Source organism: Phaethon aethereus, assembly GCF_964289735.1.
Source record: "Phaethon aethereus genome assembly, chromosome: 9".
In the NCBI taxonomy this organism is placed as follows: Eukaryota; Metazoa; Chordata; class Aves; order Phaethontiformes; family Phaethontidae; genus Phaethon; species Phaethon aethereus.
The window spans coordinates 20,394,353-20,413,855 of NC_138585.1; the positions used below are offsets into that span (position 1 = coordinate 20,394,353).

Genomic DNA, 19,503 nt, shown 5'->3' on the forward strand with positions numbered 1-19,503 from the left:
TGGCGCATAAGCCTTTCTCACACTCCAGTTTGTATCCCTTTTCTAGCTGTTGCCTCTCCCTTGGATGCATCTGATCTAAAATGATCTTTGAGACAAGGGTCCCATTAAAAGTTGGAATGTCCAGCTGAGTACTATACTTCTATATAAATAATAAGAAAACAAAAGATTACATAAATGCAACCTTTTGGCCTCCTGCATTCTACAGAACACAAAGTCAAGTTCATCCACCAAAAGAGGAAGAGAGGTCACAGCAGGCAAACTAGGAGAGAAGAAACCTCCGTCACAGCAGCACAGATACAGAAAAACAGTCACCAGGAGGGACTGCGCATCAGATCTGAAAAATGAGAGGTACAGGATTTCATTCGTCAAATTGTAGGGAAGCGGTAGGTACTATAGCTGCTGGGCAAGTCACTAGAGAGAGCGATACTCAACACAAGGCTGCGCTTGTGTTTTGTAGGCAGCCTTCCTTCCCTTTTCAATTCCCATATAAAGAATCAATAGCTAACTGGAGTAGGAGCCCTTGTCAAGGGAAACACAGTTTTTATAGAAGCCACCAAAAAACCCAGAAAAGTAATTGAGTCATAAAAAGACCTATATTTCTCATCTTATGAGACAGGCAAACTAAGAAGTGTTACTAGGGCTCTTACATGCACAGAAATTTGCCTCCTGTTTCTGAAAACTTCCTGGAAACCAACCCTAGTTATGTTCTGTTGGAAATATGCCAAATCTAAGGACATGAATTTCTCATCTGTTTAGTGGTCTTTCTAACAATACTACCCTTCTGACAAGATCATCATGCTATGGTTAATCCCCATGGAAAAAATACACTGAATATCCATTTGTACCTCTCGTAGCTCACACTTCTGAAATCTCTCAACTAATGACTCTCTCTGTAGCACAAAGGTGCCACTGTTCTCAGATCTTCACCCAAGAAAGTAAGATTTAAAACTCATGGAAAGGGAACATCAACCATTTTGAGAACAATCAGTGAAGCTGCCTGTATCCATTACAACATGGATCTTCAGTGACACTACAAAAGTGTCTGCTCAAATACAGATAAGAGGACACAACTGACAGAGACAAACAGGTCTGCAAAAGCCAGGTCTCACAGCCATGTTAAGCTGTGCACAATTTGAAGTGAAAGATGGAGCCACTCACACACAGTACCTCATTTTCTTTGGCACTCCCTGACACGAACATCTCTGACTTTGACCACCCCACCCTTCTTTGCCCTTTTCAAAATTTCTACAGAATCTTTCTCTATAATAATAATAATACTTTGCACCCTAACACTCACAGGTCTGATGGTTTTTAGTGTATTTTAAAGACCACAACACTTCCTTACAGGGAAAGTAATAATTCCTCACTTCTCTGTGAGGAAATTAACTTGTTTGGAGAAGAAAAAATATTAAAGGTAAAGCTTGAGAGAGAGTCTTACTGTGTAAATGAAAGAAACTACTGAAAGAAGATCTGGTATTGAAGAAAAATAACAGAAAAAAACCATCTTGCATTGAGTTGACTCCAAACAGAGACATGCTGAAGTTAAACTGTAACAAGGATCGTATTTAAAATGGCAAAATGAGATGTGAGGAAATGCTGAAAAATAAGCTTACAAGAGAAAACACTTCCCCCACCAAAAATGTAATCTGGAATTTTACCATGGATAATAAAACCAAGAGAATGTTTTTTAAATATTGATCATTTGCTTTAGTATTACAACAAAACAAACAAAAAAATTGCATATCTTTTTTCAAAGAGGCAGACACCTCAATAGGAAGAGTCTTGCTTGGGTCATACATAGCTAACCTAAGAAAATAAGTCACTACACCAACCTAATACAAAGCATATATAACACATACATTAAGTGAGATAAAAATCTCCCTTTAGCCAAGGCAACAACCTATCCGTATCCTTTCACTTTCCTTCTGAATTAAAGACTGTAAAAACCACAGCTTTGACATTTTCAATTTGTAAATGAAGAAAGCACACATTTGCCCTTTAGAATCATCATCCTAGAAACAATATCCAAGTAACTGTTAGATTATTTGGGAATAAAAAATAAAATCTGACACAAGTCTTTTGTTCAGCTAAGCTGAGGAGCAGCATGGGCAGAAAAGCCATGAAAAACAATAGAAACTGAGAGTAGTTTTATTTTTGCTGGTACGGCATAGGTTCAGCCAAGCCTTTTATCCAGTGAATGCCTACAATGTAATTTAAACAAAAAGCTTTAACAACAGAGGGCAACATTTTCCAAAATCTGAAATTTCCTCCCAATAAAGTCAAAAGGATGAAAAGTTTTTTGAAAAAAAAAAAAAAGAAATTATGCTACTTTTATACATAGTTTCTGTTGAGTTTCACTCAAATGCTTTATGTTTTGTTCAAACATATTATTTTTCTGTGTTTACTTGAGGCTTGGGGGATGGGTGGAGAGTGATTAGCTGTTTTTTAATCTGTAGCAGTATTTAATATCCCTTCCTACTTGTTAACAGAAACTTTTTATAAACCATAATGCTGAGGAAGCCCAAAAATGTTACTAAGATCATCAACCATGTGTACACCGGAGCAGAAATTTGAAGGAAAGATTGTGGTACAATGATTCCAGCCCCCCCAAACCTTATTAAGTACATAATGCAATTAGCGCCTCTGCAGTAGAGTCTGATTTGGCAGTTTTAATCAGACCGCCTCCCAGTACAGTCAGGGCTGCTGGGTGACACTTGAGATCTGAAGAGTGCGGGTAAAAATAACCTCTGTTCAACAGGACATGATGAACACCAGACAGCTGAGTCACCTTTAAAACCAATTTTGATTTTCTGTATTAAAAGGAATTATTAAAGCGAGGGGGACAACGGATTCAAAAATCTGTCTGAAACATATCTTTCACTGAATATTCTGTAATGTAAATCCTTAAGCTTCCTTCTGATTGCTGCCATTGACTTCAACATCAATATAGAGTGCTCAATCACCTCTGCGAAACCTCAGCTTCATGTAGAGAAACAATTTCTAATAAAATTTCAGCTCAGTTTAAAAAGCATAACTTCTAAGCACCTGTTTCTTAAAAAGCATCGACTATTACTATTTATGAAGTCTTCCAGTATTATCAAAGTTAAAAATTAGTTAGGCCCCAAATGCGCCACTGAACACATGGAGCTTGTGGATGTTTTGCAAGACAGCTAGAACACCATAGAAAGTTTACAGTGTATCAAACACTCATTTAACAGCAAACCAAACAAGCCAGTGGGGAAATACTACAAGTTCATTGAAGCCCAGTGATGTAACCGAAACCCTGGGAGAGAAAGTGTTTCAGGACTACTTTCACTCTGAGTTTCAGGTTGAGCCTTTACTTTGGAAGCTTTCTCTTAAAATTTTGAAAAGGAGAATGAGCACCGAGACAGCAGGAAAGCAAAACGATTGGCATCTGCCAGCCAGAATACACAAGCGAGAAGGCCAGCTACTGCCCCTTTTTACTACCTCAGTGTGAAAGTAAGAACAAGGGCTCCGGGGCTGGGGGGGGGCGTCGCGGGCAGCCCTCCGACACCCCGAGCCCATTTCCCATCAGGCAGGAAAGTTTCCCCAAAACCGCAAAATCCCCGGGCCTAAGCAATCACTTCGGACAGCCTTCAGGAGAAAAATAAATAAACGAGCGAACACCGCTACTGCGTACAAGCCGGCTGCGATTCGCCGTGAGGAGCCCCGACCGCAGCAGACCGCGCACCGGCCGCGAAGGGCAAGGGCACGGGGCGGGGCCGGCCAGGGCCCCCACCCCACCGCGACCCCCACGCGTGGCGGGGGAGGCACTGCAGCCCGGGCGAGGAGGGCGAGAGGAAACCCGGCTGCAGAGAAAGCTGCGGCAGGTGGAAGCGGGCGGGCTGGGGGAAGATTCTGAAGCCTGAGGGGAAGGCAGCGGCCCGGGGAAAGGGCGAGGGGCTGCTCTTAGAGCAGGGGATGCAGCGGGGAAGGGGCCGCAGGAGGGGCGGCTTTGCCGCAGGGCGCCGGCTAAGGGCAGGTCGGCAGCCCGCGGCGGGGAGGGGGAGCGGAGGCAGCCGGGGGCGGTTTCGCTGCACTCACGGGCGAGTCGTAGGAGAAGGCACACTCCGTCTTGTAGACCCGGTCCCCTGACTTGGGCACCCGGATTGTGGGCATGTAGGGGACGAGCAGCTCGCCCAGGTCCCCGGCGGCCATCTGCGCATCGCCGCCGCTGAAGAGCGCGGCCCGCTGCATGCTCCCTCCGGCCGGCCGGCCGACGGCGAGCGGGCAGTGCGAGGGCAATGGAGGCGGAGGGCAGCCGAGCCCGGGGCAGGGCGCAGCGGCAGGAGCTGAGCCGAGGGGAGGGGAGGGGGAGGGAAGATGCTATTTTTAATCCAATGGCAGCAGGAGCGGCACCAGCTGCGGCGGCACTCGGGGGTCCCGGCGAGGGCGGGAGGGAGGAGCAGGACGGTGGGGGTGGCCCGGCGGTCCCCCGCGGCCTCCGCCCGTCCGTCGTGCGGCGGGGACCGAGAGGTGCCTGCGGGGGCGGTGGTGGGCTCTGGGGCGGCGGCGGGGGCCGCTCTCCTGAGGCGATTCCCGCCCCGCGCGCGTGCCACGGGCGACCGTTAGGTGGCAGCCGGCGTCGCGCGGCTGCGCCGCTTCCCCGCCGAAGCCCGGCGGCTGGCACGCGGGGGAGCCGGGGGCGTCATGCAGCTCTCAGCGGGGCGGGCGGGGAACGGCGCGCACGGGTTCACGCGTTCTGCCAGAAAATGCCCATCAGAGGGGGATGGAGGCTTTGTCTCCCGGTCTCCCTGTGTAGCTCGGAGCAGGTTCCCCTTTCACCAGCGGTACTCCGCTACAGGCTCTTTCATTTATTTGTTAAGCGATTAAATACCACAGATAGATTTTGCTTCTCAGATGCGAGGGTTTCGTAGCCTCACGTGCCCAAAACGAGCCGTTTGACTGCGAAGTCCCTAGCCGACGGGTAACGGCGGGAGCGGGTGTCTCCCGGCGCCTCGGAGGGAGCCTGTGGCCGTCTGTAGCCCGCCAGGGCCAGCAGAGCAGTCTGGGGCGCCTTGAGGAGCCCGCGGCACTGCCGGTAGCCAAACCCGCCCCTCGTGTCTTGAGGGACAGTACTTCAGCTTCAGATGGCCTTTTTTGAGGCGTTTGCTGTGTTTCTCTTTGCTTTTCACTTCGAAAGAATATTGTTAGGGGAAGGAAGAACAGAATGAAGTAACTTTACAAGGAAAAAATACTGATTTTTTTTTTTCAGGCAGTAACTATTGCATATGCCTGGCAGCAGCAGGATTAAAGAAATGACTGATCCATTTAAAATGAAGATGTACAATGTAGGTGAGTAGGCTTCCACTTCCAAGCAGGTGAGGTGACCTTGCCTGAACCACCTTTTTACCACAAAAATTAAAGTTTCAAAAGGTGGCTCTAGAAAAATCTCAGCAACAGAGTTGAAAAATAAGTTTGTATCCAGGTAAGATACAGGCTGTGAGAGTGAGCAGACCAGTCCAGTGTGTTCTCAGCATTTTTTCTAGGAAAAAATCAAGTGTTGGGAACAATGTGAAATATGAGGGCAGACTGTAATGACAATGGAATGGCCTTAGACCTACTTGAGAACAGACATGAGCATCATTGGATGCTGGATTAAAAAAAAAAAATTCATACAGGGTCAACAGACAGATTTGTTTTACCTGAGAAGACTTTGTGCTTTTTTAATGGCTTCTCTTTTGATTAACTCAGCCTTTGTAAACGCTAAAAGCTGTAAGATGACACACAAGCCATCTAACCTAAAAGATAGACTCCAACAAAAAGGACAACTCGAAGCACTGATACAAAATCAATCAGTCTATCTGATGTTTGGCAGTGCTAGGAAACAGCAAGTGAGGCAGTCTTTGCTTATAGTAGTCTGTGGAATGTTGCTTAACATAAAGAAAATTACATGTTTTAACAGTGAAACCACCAGATGATCAGGTTTTACTAAAGAACTTGGGTTTATTTCCTTAAAGAAGGGGGAATTCTGACTATGAACAGGTCATTTAGGGTCACAAACTGAGAGGTACTTTCCATCACTCTCTTGAGGGAATTAAAACCAGAGGAGTACCATGGCCGGTGGAACCTGAGGAAACACATCCCTCTAGTGGTAAACGTGTACCAGATAAAGAGTACCCTCTATGTTCCCGTTGTCAGAAGTGTTGTAGAAAAATAGCTGCACAGTTCTGAAAATGCATGGCAGGTATGCGCGTGGATGTCCTCAGGTGCAACTTGCCTTATTCACCTTGTGTATTTCTTAATTTCTTCTTGGTTAATAACAGTTGGATGCACATTTCCACTTGAGTTCTTATATAAACTCTTTTTCATTCCAATTCACCCTGGAAAATAAGACTTTGAGTTACCCTAAATCTTATGAGAAAGGTTTACCATTTCCACCTCCAAAATCACTTACGTGGCCTCTCTGTGCTAAATGCATTGGGAGCATAAAGTTTGAAGTTTTCATCTTGAGTTTTTGCTATCAAATTTTGCTATCAAATATCAAAAATTAAATTTTTATGTACTAAAAGCTGTGTAATCACACAGCAGAAGATCGTATCTCACCTAGCAGCGATAAGACGATCCATAAAACCCATTAATATCGCTTATACCATTCTCCCTGGTTGATCCTTGCTTTTCAGGCATCTAACAGTCCTTTGATAACAACCTTCAGTAATCAGTTTCCTATTCTTCTCTTGTTCATCGTAATAAGCCTGTTACAGGAAGTAGTAAGATCTCTAACAACAGGATCAGTAACTTGAATATATTGATAAAATTGTTAGATATGCAGCAGTTACTAGGAAAATATTTAGTTTAATATTTGTCCACTTAGGTTCTTCCTTCTCATGAGAAGTTTCACATGACAGAGCATAGATTTTAGCCTAGGAACTGTGGGGGTATTTTCAAGAGTACATGAAAGACTTAGGCTTATAAAAACCCCTAAAAATCACCAAAACTTGCATTTCTATGCACCACTTGCTTTTAAATGTTTAAGAACCTTTCCTTTGCTTTCTACTTCTACATCTGACAGTGCAGACAGTCACAGGTTTAGGGAAGCACTTCTGTCTTAATTCTGCCTTCTGAAAACACAGGAAATATCTGAGGTAGTAAAACCAAAGCCTTGTTAAGATCAATTTTAAAGACTATCTTACCCACAACTACTTGGCATGCAGTTCTCTGTGTCACTAGATATATATGTAAAACATTAAAATTGTGTGACAATGGTAGGTACCCCTCAGCAAGAGTTTTATGAAATATCAACGTATTATTGAGCACTGTTTTCATCAATGAAGATCCTTTCTGCCACAAAGGGAGTATGTGGCTCTGTTTTAGTTCTATGACCATATACAATAGGAAGCATATATCATAGCAAAGGTACCTGTTATGCTTTTAAACCTCATTTAAAACCAAACCATTAAAAAAACCCCAAACAACCGAATAACCAGAGCAATGTAGAAAGATGTGCTAGAAAGAACACCTTTTGGATGATCTACACAGACATCTGTCAGTCATCTTTGGAAATTGGTAGGGGGTTCTGATTTTTTTTTTTGTTTGTTTTTTTAAGAGTCTCTTTAAGAAGTCTTTTCCAGCCGCAAACTACATAGGAAGTGAGGCTGGAGAAAATGAAAGAGCAGACAAGTACACATACACAAGAGGAAAGATTTTAAAACTGGTGACAAAACTAATGAAGAAGCAACATGGCTGACACTATCAGGGATGAAGGGTATTAACAGGTATCTAAAGAGAGAAATTTTTTAGATAGTGCAGAGAAAATGATAGCAGATGTTGAACAATATGCAAGTTGGGGAAAAAATAGCAAAAGATGAGTTTGACTACAAGTAATGAGAAAGAAAGTATTTGTCTAAAGTGGTAGATATAATCGTAATATTCCAAAGATTTTTTTTTTCTCACTTGGTTCATCTTCCACAAATTATCTGACACAAGGCACTGTGAAAGAAAAAAGCCTTACTGTTTCCTGTACCTTTCATTTAAAAATGTAATTCCTAGAACTCACACGGTGAAGACTAATACTACCAGCTTGTTTCACATATATTAGTTCACAAAGCCCATTCTACATGGATGTTCTGGAGAAAAGGAGTAATTGCTGGCAACTGACATAAGGCATCTTCTCTGATTAACCATGTGAACAGCAATACGAGCTTAACTGCCACACAGGTTTTTTTCAAATTATCAGAATCAACACAAACATTGTTTATTTTTATTCATTTCCATCAGTGAACAAACAGGATGTATATTACATAGCTCAGTCACAATTTGTTGGTATGCATTTAAGACCATGCATACTGTCTTAAAATTGTTTAATTGTCAGGTGTGGATTTCATAGAATTGTCAATAAGGTTTTTATCAGGTGTTTCATAATGATACCAAGGTCCATCTCCTCTGTGTCTCATCAGTCTACGCGCCTCCAATTCCATCAGCCTAAAAAACAAAGAGCAATAGTCACACTCAACATGAAGTTTATTAGTTTTGATCATACATATATTAATGTTTAACAGTAGCAATTAATTTAGCATCTATGGTTTGCATGTAGTACTGAGACATAGGTAATATCACAATATGAAGGCTTTAACTGCAGCATGAGCTATTACATCCTTCCATTTCATTTTTTTTTCAGCACGTCATCTCACAAAAGATAACAAAAATACTTGCAGGAATTCTGTCACAGGTTCTTGATTAATAAAGGTCTAGACAGTTTTGATACAGCTTTCAACTAAAAATAAATAGAAGCAAGTAAATGTGATGGTAGAAGGAGCTTTGCTGTCTTAATCTCCTTAGCAACAGTTCGTGGAACTCAGAATTTCTTCTACCACCACAGTTTACTCTGAGTAAGTATAGAATAAACTCAGTACAACAATGTTGTTGCTGCTCACAAAATTTTCAACAGCAACAAGGAACACGACCAGTCCTGTAAACTGTCGTTTAGCTACTCAATTAAGCCAGAAGCATGAGCAGAGGCAAAAGGAGCTGTCCATTTCCTAACGCAGGAAGACAGAGCTATACCTTTATAAATACGAACTGTTTTGAAGAGACGCTGTTATTTTACAAGACTGCCATTGGAGGGTTCCATTTCTGGTAATCTTAATACTGGGAAGGCAGGGACTAGAGATACTGTAACTTCCACTGTGGCACCAGCCAGTGCAGCAAGCACTCAGGGTCAAGTGATACATGAATAAGCGCGCTATGTCAGCATCCAACTCAGTATGTTAACCAAAATAAAATAGTCCACTACAGCATCTATCAGTGTTTTAAAACACTTCAACTATGTAAGATACCTCAGTTCAGCTTTCTTCGCTTCAACATCAAGAAAAGCCATCTCTTTCTCGTAATTCTTTTCAGGGGGGTCAAGGAGGTAACGAGCTATCCAGCGACTTATAGGGTGCTAGAAAATATAAAAGCAGAGATTATTCATGCAGTTTCCAAGTAGAAATGTCATCGCAACTAAATCATACTGCATGTTCCCAGTCTTGAAAACATCTCATCAATGCTATGGGTGTTGCCATTCAAACCATTATATTAAAGTTAAAAACATGCTCAACTATTTGTAAGATCAGAACCCTAAAAAGCTGTATTTCTTTTGCCATTTTTAACACCAGGTGAACCTGCAGAGGACTATTCTGTAGCAAAATTAAAAGTTAATAGAAGGTATGCAATTTATTTTCTTTCTGTTGAAGTAAAGTTCCTTAAACTGCCACTGTAATCACAGAACTGGACTCCAAACCTCTTACCGTAATCAGTAATGTTTTAAAGTTTTGCTTCCACATAGTGGTCATTTCAATAGGAACAAAAGTCTAAATGAGTTGGATCAGTCATAATACTATTGTTGAATTCAGTTACTTCCTATCAAAAATGAAGTGCTTGCTGCAAGCAGCTAGGGACTAATTTTAAGAAAATACAATGAAATGAAAAAAGTATAACCTTGAGTTTCCGACTATAAAAACCTTCAATTCTAGGTCTAAAAGCATGCGTGATGTTGGACTTTGAAACAATGCTAGCCAACAATACAAAAGAAAGTAATGTCACTTTAAACTCCAATATCTTAGGATGTTGTAGTTCCAGTGCGAGAACCAGAGACAAAAACTGCATGCTAGGAATCCTACTGTTAAGGAACATTATAGAAGAATTCTTGGCATTTAGCTTCAGCAGTTTACTTGCATAAAGTTACAGATTATTTGCATCTACTTGTGTCAATAAACAGCACTTCCTACGGCAACACGCATGTTCCATAAAGCTGACAAAAATGTTTACCAAAATCATAATTGCACAATTCCGAGTTCTACTAGACTGATACCCAGTGGCAGGGACATGGCCGTCCTCGTTATACTTGACACATTTTACTCCCAAAAGTATCATCAAGAGGAAGGCTGTCCATAACATGCCACCCTCTTGTATGCTACACTCACTTTATAGTATTCCCAGTACTCTGGTGTATAACCTTCAGGAATCTCTGCAAGTTCAGCTTCACCTGACAAGGAAAGGAAGAGAGGAAATTTTAATTCAAGTTTGTTTTTTTTTTTAAGTACTTTATATTCTGCCTTTCACATTAGGAAAAGATCATTATTTCACAGGAGTGTACTTAATCCCTCAATCTGAAGCTCTAGACAGAAAAATTGGACTTGTAATTTTCCCAGACACTTCACACTACATGTATCCAGCTCAAAGACTTTAAGCCACACAACAAAAGGGTGCAATTAGCAGCTATACAGAAGAAATAACTGAAATCAAGTCCACAGAAATGCCCTTTAAAATATATGAGCTGAAAGCATGGATTTTTCCTAATTTCTTTATTAGATTAATTTCATATTATTACAGTAGTAGATTTAAAACACATATTGCCAAGCAAAATTTTGGCTTTTTTTGCTAGATACAAAGCAACAGCTGCAGTGTATGCAGCCTTCTTAAAGGATTATGTAAAACACGGTAATACAGACCCCTCATGTGGATACAGAAGAAACTGTTCACAAAACCTCACTGATGTTTGAAAGACTGTCAAAAGATGGAATTTTTTCAATTTTTAAAAATATGGAAAGCTTTTTTAAAAAAAGCAACAACTACAGAGAAATAAAAATCCTGGGAACATCTTCTTCTATGTACTTACACAATATTACTGTAACTGTTAGGCCTACTTCATGGCCTTCCAAAGAGTAAGCCTTAAAAGATCTCTTTGTTCTATCCGGCATGCTTAGTCTCCATTTAGTAATTTTGACTGTGTACTTAGCTTAGTCATGACACAGCACTCACCAATGAAGATGTTGACATACGTTATGAATAGTGCCGCTGGTATTCCTGTCAGAAATATATAGAATCTCTGTATAGGGGATAAAAAGAAAAAGAAGCAGTATGGGAAACTCAGAAGCCTGACAAAATTTAGATGAAGTTGGTCTGAAAATGATGTAACAGCCAATAATTCTTGGATTTGCATTCATAGGTTAGCTAGGGATGTTGTATGTAAAGACAGATCGCTGCTTAATATGAGTTAATTAACAAACTGGAATACAGAAACAGCGACACCATGTCAGTCCATTTAGTTTCAGCTTTCAGTCTACCGGAGAGGTCAGTCTCTGCAAAAGCAGGCAGTAATGCTTCCCCTGAGCGCTGTCGCAGCATCTTGTGGTGACCGGCTTCAGCGGTTAACTGCAGTGAGGCACTGACACCAATGCAATAGAACCTCACCCAAATACAACCATCACTGGCTTTGGTAACTGTGGAAGACAGATAAGGGAAGCTGGATTGCACGAAGGGAGTTCTATCATAATAGGCTTCAACTGAAACCTTGCTTTTTCAAGGTTTGAACTTGGGTCAGGCTTCCTGAGTCTAATCTCTGGCGTTAGTGGTTTAGGTAACTGAAGGCAAACCCTGCAGAAGAGTAACCTAATATGTTTTAAAAAGGAGGACAGAGTGGAAAGCTTTTGTAGGTTACGTGTATGTGAACACAGACACATAATTTAAGAATGCTACTACAGCATTACTTTAAGTACCTATCGTGATCTTTGCCATTTAGTCGACCTTGTACCTTTTTACTTCACCTGGCCCTGATGTTACAACATGTAACAAAAAAATCTTTAGGAGGAAGACTGAAAATTCTTGTTTATGTGAGTAGTGCCAATCACATTTTAGACGCTGTTACATAAACAATAGAGAAAATTGTATTTTAGACACTCACACCATTTGCAAGGGATGTGTTATGCTGAATGCAATGAATTTGTAACTCACCAACAAGTTCAGAAATCGAGTATCATAAAAACTTGTTGCCTTGATAATAAACATTCTCTTCCCATGGCCGCTGCTGTGTCTTACAGGAGCTGAAAATTGAACGAAAGTATTATGGTTTTTTTCTCCCGTTGGTGATTGTACCAGGATAAGGTCAACAACAAACATAGGGGGCAAAAAAACCCAGCAGCATACAACAGTGGCCGAGTAGTTACAAGCTGGTTCTCTGGAGGATATCAGTGTTCCTAAAAGCCTGCCCGAGCTAATTGCCTATTTTGCTAGAATGAACCTATTTTTCTTCTAGCTGTAGATGTAGATCTATTTCTACCAGAAGTCCCAACAATTAAATCACGGAATGTCATTATACAGGGCCATGTAAATTCACGGATTAGTATGTGGGGCAGTTCGGCCTCCCGCCAGTTTCGATCCGTGTTCTGCCCCAGAGATGCGGTTTCTCGGAGGAACGGCGGTACACCTTGCCCGCCCCGAGGGCGTTCCCCGCCGCAGCCCCAGAGCTCGGGTAGCGGAGAAAGGCCCGAGCCCACCGACCACCCCGAGCCGGGGCGCCGACGCGGCGCCCGCCTCGCACCGGCCGCGGTGGGCGAAGTCCCCTGAGGCGGCAGCCCCGCGGCCTCCCGCGCCCCTCTCCTCGGGAGGGCACCTCTCCTCCGCTCCCCAAGGTCACCTCGCCCCTCGCACACCCGCCCCCTCATTCCCGCCGCCGAGGCCCTACCGACGGTGCCAGGGAAGCGGGCGGCCCCGGCGAGCCAGGGGAGGCGAGCGCCGCCCGCTGCACCACTCGCCGCCCGCCGCGCTCCCCAGGAAGCCGCTGCCCGGAGCAGCGAGCTCATGGCCGCCATAGCTGGAACTGGCGCGGGGGCGGGGCCGATGGCACCACTCTCCGCGGCGGGTTGAAGCTAGGCAACCGCCATCTTGGAAAAGGGCAAATCCTGCACGCTCCTTCCGGCGCCCTCACGGCACGCCGTCAGTTGCGCCAGGCATTGTGGGAGGGGCGGTGGGTGTCATGGCGGCCGCCGTGGCGGTGGGTGTCCTGTGTCGGCGCTTGACGGGTGCGCTGCGGTTGTCAGGAGCGCGACTGGGCTCGTCGGCTGTCGGCCTCCCCGGGTAGGCACTGGGCTGGGGCAAGCGAAGGCTCGGGAACCGGTTGGGGTGGGCATGCAGTGCATTGCAGGCCGTAGTGTGGTTCCCGGGAGGGGGGAGAGCCGCCTTTCGCGGCCTTCCCGTTCCGCGCTAGCGGGAGGCAGGCTGTCTGGTGTCCTGGCAGAAACCTCGGCTGTGGGCAGCAGAGCGGCCTAGGGTGTAAGGTGTAGTGTGTCATAAGCGCAGTATGAAGCGTTTCTCTGTGCACTTTTCTGTTTTGCAGCTATTATGCTTCCAGCGTGGGGCTTTTTTTTGTGCTTATACTGTGTTTTTACTGCTTTTGTCGTTTAGTTAAAGTCAGCGTAGGAGGATGTATTCTTATACACTGTAACTCAAACTTATTACTTTAACTTTGAAATTGTTATTTATCTCTAAGTATAGATAAATGATAATTAGATGAGACATGGGGTAGAGGAGGAAACAACACTGAGATGACATTTTTATGAAGACCTGAACCCATGCCTTTTCCTCCTAGACTGTGGTATTTGCCTGTCTGTAAGAGCTGTGCCTTTATGAATGAAAGAAACATTCTCCTTTTATCTGAATGTTATTTTTTCCTATCATATATAGTTTGCCTTTTAATTTTTATGCAGATTGACAGTGAACCTATTCCACAAGAACCTGGCAAAAGTTGAGCCCCTCCAACAGTTGAAGTTTCTGCATACTACTTTGTCTCGGAAAGGCCTGGAGGAGTTTTTTGATGATCCAAGAAACTGGGGAGAAAAAACAGTAAAGTCTGGTGAGTCACATTTAGCATTTCTGGTAGTGATCTTTGAGCCACTTGCGGTCAGCGGATACCTGACCTATTCTTTTGCATTATAGAAACTATTTACAGCTACATAAAGTTTATCTTTTTTATATATATATACACATAAATATACTTCTGCGTTTCATGCCTGTTTATTTTATTTTTTCAGTGTATTCTGTATTTATGAAAGCAAATAACTATTATGCAGCAAAAGATTTTGCTGTAAATCCTCTGTGTGACTCTTAAGTGAGAGTGTATCACAGAAGAGATGTTCTTTGATGAAATACACAGTACCACGGAAGAAAAATACTTCAGTGTAAAGATTCATCTTACAGCTTTCCCTGCTCCCAGCCTTTTGCAAACACAAACAGTACACGTCACTGCCTTTTTAATGTACTTGCATATTCAAAGCAAAGCTGAATATCCACACGGATAGCTTTCCAAGAGGTAGTATTTAAAAAAAAAAAAAAAAATTATCCTTTTTCCATGGAGTCAGCTGAGCCTGCTAATAGAAGCACTTTTTTTCAGAATAAGAGAGCTTTGTTCTATTAAATGTGTTTTTTTTTTTACAGGGGATGCATGGAATATAAAGCAGCTAAGGGGCAAGAGTAGTGAAGACTTGCACAAACTTTGGTAAGTAAGTTTTAGTGAAGTAGCTTCTTTTCTTTCAAAGCAGCTCTGTGTATTTCATTAAAATGTGGCTAGTGAACTTATTAGCTGATAAATTTAGTCTGCCATACAGTACTACATGCTTAATTAAGCCTGCTTTGGGCCTGAAGCAGCCTGAGTTCTGGTACGGCTCAGAACACGAAAGCTGCACTGCAGGTGGCTGTGTGATAGTTGTATCCAGTACAAAGGGTTCAGGTTTGGTACGAAGAGGTTGAGTTTGAGCCCTTTGAGGGTTGTTCGAACTGCAGGATGGACTTGGTTGTAAGTGACCTCTGGTGGGGTTAACCACTAAAGTTGATTTTGAAAGCCTTTGGGGATGGAGATTCCATCACTACTGTAGGCAACCCATGCCAGGGCTAAACTAGTACTTAATTATTACTGTGAATAGTTTTTCCCTTGCTATATCTTGTCCTTTTGGTGTACACCTGTAAGAAGAGTCTGTCTCTGTCAGGTAGTGGAAGACTACTTAGCGTTAACCCTACCCTCCTTAGCCTTCTTTATTCCCAGTTAAGTAAACCCGTCTGCCTCAGCCTGTCTGTGTGTGACCTACGTACGTCAGCCCTCCCCTGCCCACCTCTGGGCTCGTTCCAGTTGAGCAGCCTTTGCTCCTTTCTAGGAAGCTAGCAGGTACAGGATATGGGGTTATACGTGCTCTGTCCAGCAGGGTTGTGATAATAATTGCCAATGCATCTAGAAATTATTTTTGAAGTATTATGCTTTCTGCTCTAGGTATGTCCTCCTGAAGGAAAAAAACATGCTTTTAACTTTAGAGCAAGAATCAAAAAGACAACTCAGGCCTATGCCAAGTCCAGAACGATTAGAAAAGGTAACTTTTTCATACTAGCTAAAAATATAACTTTAAGTAAAATTGCTGAGTGAGAGGTGAAGTATTTGGAAACTTCTTGAAAGACCATTTTTTTAAATATTTCCCTGATTTTTAGTGTAAACACACTGTGCTCAAGCAACATTGTGGGAAAGGCCTCTCCACCTGCTACAATGTTAAGAAATACTTTGCCATCTTCGTGCCCTGAAACTGCACTAGAAGATTTCTAGAAAGTTCGTAGTAAATCCTTCACAAACTTTATCTACTTAACTTTCGCCAGCTTCTTGCCTGACATTGTCTTCTCCAAAATTCTGCCCTTTGGCTCTTTGCTGTGCTCACTTTTGCCATCTCCTCCTTTTGGTAATTGTCATTCTGCAACTAATTTATTAAATTCTTTCCTCAGTATTTTTACCATTGAAAATATCATTTACTTCTGAATCAACTGCCATGTCTATGCTTATGTCTCACTGATGGAAATCCACACCTTCACTGGCCCGTTAAATAATCTATCTGTTTGACATGAAAGATATTCTTATACCCCTCTGTTTATCCACATTAATTTGGGAAAAGTCTGACCTTTACATTGTTCCTCTGAATTTCTTTGCATGGTTTATCATTTAACTGTATATTTGCCATTACATGCAACTGCATTATCATCTCTGTTTTTTGTGTCAGACAGGATTTGGTCTCCTACTCTTGCCGTTTTGTCACTGTACTTAAAAATCAGAGAAGATGCAATAAATTAGAGAAAAACCATCTGTGTGTTGCAGTAATATTATGTTGCAGTAGTATTATGTGGCAGACCTGACTAAAAACCTTCACCTTGAGTGTCATAGTTTGGTCGAGGCAGCTTCTTCATCAGCCAACTGGCATTGTGGAGTCTGGTCACAGCCTCAAGTGCAAATTAGAACAACAAGCAGCTGTTACAAACCATCTGACAGAAATACATACAGCATATCTTCTATTTGCTTCTCCAACTTTCTTCCTGCCTCAGAGCTTTCTATACTTGTAGCATCAGCCTTAGATCTGACTTTATGTATTAGCCAGGTAGTCTTTAATGAATATTCAGACTGTCTGTTACTTCATCTCTCTTCTACTTGTAAGTTAGTTTTTGTTAAGCACCCATTCTTTACTGTTCTAGTGCACAGGGACAGTTCTGCTGTTTCACTCAGTCCCCAACTATGAGATTACTCATGATGGAACTCCTACTGCATTTTACATTTGCTTTTCATTTATATTTTGCCTTAGATCTTCATTTGAGATCTTTAATTGTCAACGTTGTGTTTTGTTGGCTCATCCTGAATCTATTTCCTCTTTCCAGGTAGAAAAATCTATGAAAAATATAGACTTGGTTGTCAGAGAAAGAGAAATTGCTTTGAGGCTTTTACAAACTGGCCATGAAAAACCTGTACCTGGCGAGTGGAGACATGACTTCCTAGGACGCACCTACTGGTATGGAAAAGAGCTTTCTTTTTCATATGTGTGAATTTTTCTTGTGGCATGTCTCTTTACCAAAAAATCCTTATCTAATCTAATCAAGAAAGGATGCGTACACTGTAGAGAAAGGAAGGTGTTTTCTGGGCAGCATTCAGGTGCTTCTTGACTTTTGTTTTTTGTTTAATGTGGATATAATTGCTGCTAAATAATTCAGTGAAAACTCTATAACGCAATCAGTTCTATGTAGCTAATATGATTTCTATGCTCAGAGGATGTCTGTACCATGTGAATGAACGAGGGAGTACTGTTCAAGTTGCACCGTCTGGACTTCCCTAGCTATAATGTAAAATCCAGATATTGAGGGACAACTGACTGCACTACCCAGAGTATCGCATGGGACCACATAAACATCCACTGGAATACCCTACTAGTCTTGGTAGATATTTGACTTAGAAGCTGCTACCTTTAGAATTATTGATTGCCCAGATATTTTCAGTAATCTGTAATTTCAGGTGATGATGCTGAAGGCTCTGGCAGGCTATTTCATTAACCAGTATTTTACCCTCAATCATATTGGCATCTGAAACAATTACAGTACTCATCTACACTCTTAACTGTGGAGCTAAGAGAAGGTCCCACCTTATAATAATGGTGAATTTTGAATTGTTAACCTGTTTGTTTACCTGTTAAATATAAATCAGCAGAGTACTAAATGCACTAACCACTAGATTTACATCTCTAGGAATAAGGCTTCTGTACACCTCTTTCTTCTTTGTGGACAGTGTTTCCAAGCAGGGTTTGCCTATATATGTAGTTCAGTCCTCAGTTAAAGCAGGGAAAAAGGGGCAGATGACATGAAGTGGTCTTTAAGCACATGCAGAAACTCTGCAATACACTAATAGTAGGTTTGAGACAATCTGGATGCACTGGAGTCTGTAGGTAAGTCAGCACAAGCCATCTGTGCAGCCCCTACGCAAGAGAAACCCCAAACAGAAATAATAGTCTGTATTTAGAGGGAAAACCTTATGTTCAGGCAGATTTGCACTTGACATGACATTCAAACATGGGCATTTAAAAGAAAATTGTAGTAGAAACAAAACTTTCTTCATCCACAGTTTGTTCACATCAGCTGTTGAAAGTTTTCTTATGAAGAAGTAACTTTAAAATAAAAATGCAAAGAATCACTATCTATATGGGCCCTCTATTCAAACGTCCTTCTACAGAAGGACACGGAGCTATGTGTGAGATGTAGAGTTACAAACCAAGCCAGCAATAGAGCTCAAAGTAAGTACCCACATGCAAGTTCTGCAATCTACCAGTCAGGCCACTTTATCACCTTACTGTAACCAAGTGTAACTGGTAGAATCCAAGAATGAAGACAAAAAGTCTATGTTCTCTAATCACTTTTATCCATCTTTACAGGTACACTTATAAGGAATGGCCAATACCATGGTACTTGAACAAAAAGTATAAAAGGAGGAAATTCTATTACTTACCTCATGTGAATCACTTCATCAGGTAAAAAGATTTTTTTGACACTGAATTTTATTTTCTGATCTGTTCCTCAGTCCTCATTCCACTTTGCAAGGAAAAAAAAATAGTAGTAATCCTGTTTTGTTACTTTTACAGCTAGTAGACTGAAAAGAAGGCTTTTTAAAAATTACAGCTAGCTCTGGTTTTTTTTCTGTTCCCATCTTAATTATTAAAAGACCTGTTATCTGTGAAGTCACATTGTAAGTCATTTTACATGCAGCATACCTAAGATCCTCCCAAAGGTTGAATTTTTGTAGAATTCAAAAGCAGAAGGGAAAAAAATAGTTGGCTTTGCAGGTATTTGTGTTTATCGAAAGCAAATTAATACTGAAGTTGTTAATCACTGGGAGCCTCTAATTAATTAGGGGTCTGAGCTAATTAAGCATGTTACAAACTACCTTGAAATTAACCACACTGACTTCTTTATTTCAGGCTCAGACTTGAAAAATCTTTATGTAGAAGGGCAAGAAGGCAAAACCTAGAGAAGACGAGGCAGAAGGTCTTGAAAAGGAAGTTCCCTCACCTTGCTGTAAAATCTCAGAGTCAGTAAAGCTGCTGGACGAGAACTGCAAACAGCGGGCCAAGTATCCTTGTGACTGGAACATGAAACATGTTCTGAAACCAGCGAACAACTTGACTGAGCATCTCCCTCTTCTTTTTTTTTAATCCCACATTTGACCTAAATTAAACTTTGATCTGGAATTAAAAAGCAGCTTTGGTGCATAACTCAAATTAATCCTAACGGTTGCTTCTAGAAACACTTACAAAACAATGTATTAACCAGCTATTATGAAAGTGATACATACATTAGTAACAGTCAAAAGCAACAACTGACTGCCAGATAAAAGTATAAATCGTAGGGATAATATTTACCTGGTTTAGTTTAACAAATATGCATTAA

General features: G+C 41.9%; 3 protein-coding genes across 3 annotated transcripts in view; 1 reads left to right on the top strand and 2 right to left on the bottom strand.

Moving 5' to 3' along the window:
- The window catches only part of USP13 (ubiquitin specific peptidase 13), a gene marked incomplete at both ends in the record, with an annotated part of 37,513 nt that extends 33,295 nt beyond the window's left edge, over positions 1 to 4,218 (bottom strand). The window contains 2 exons of the mRNA XM_082003471.1: positions 22 to 139; positions 4,066 to 4,218. Coding sequence (XP_081859597.1) covers positions 22 to 139; positions 4,066 to 4,218 — 271 coding nt within the window. The remainder of the gene's footprint in view (positions 1 to 21; positions 140 to 4,065) is intronic.
- Positions 4,219 to 8,321: 4,103 nt separating this feature from the next.
- On the bottom strand, positions 8,322 to 13,091 carry NDUFB5 (NADH:ubiquinone oxidoreductase subunit B5; the record flags this gene model as incomplete). The annotated part of the gene is made up of 6 exons (XM_082003631.1): positions 8,322 to 8,442; positions 9,297 to 9,403; positions 10,425 to 10,486; positions 11,263 to 11,329; positions 12,235 to 12,323; positions 12,965 to 13,091. 6 exons carry the CDS (start codon positions 13,089 to 13,091, stop codon positions 8,322 to 8,324), a joined length of 573 nt encoding a protein of 190 aa, XP_081859757.1.
- Positions 13,092 to 13,255: 164 nt separating this feature from the next.
- On the top strand, positions 13,256 to 19,152 carry MRPL47 (mitochondrial ribosomal protein L47; the record flags this gene model as incomplete). The annotated part of the gene is made up of 7 exons (XM_082003904.1): positions 13,256 to 13,356; positions 13,986 to 14,131; positions 14,713 to 14,773; positions 15,539 to 15,635; positions 16,954 to 17,084; positions 18,492 to 18,587; positions 19,035 to 19,152. 7 exons carry the CDS (start codon positions 13,256 to 13,258, stop codon positions 19,150 to 19,152), a joined length of 750 nt encoding a protein of 249 aa, XP_081860030.1.
- Between the last annotated feature and the right edge of the window lie 351 nt (positions 19,153 to 19,503).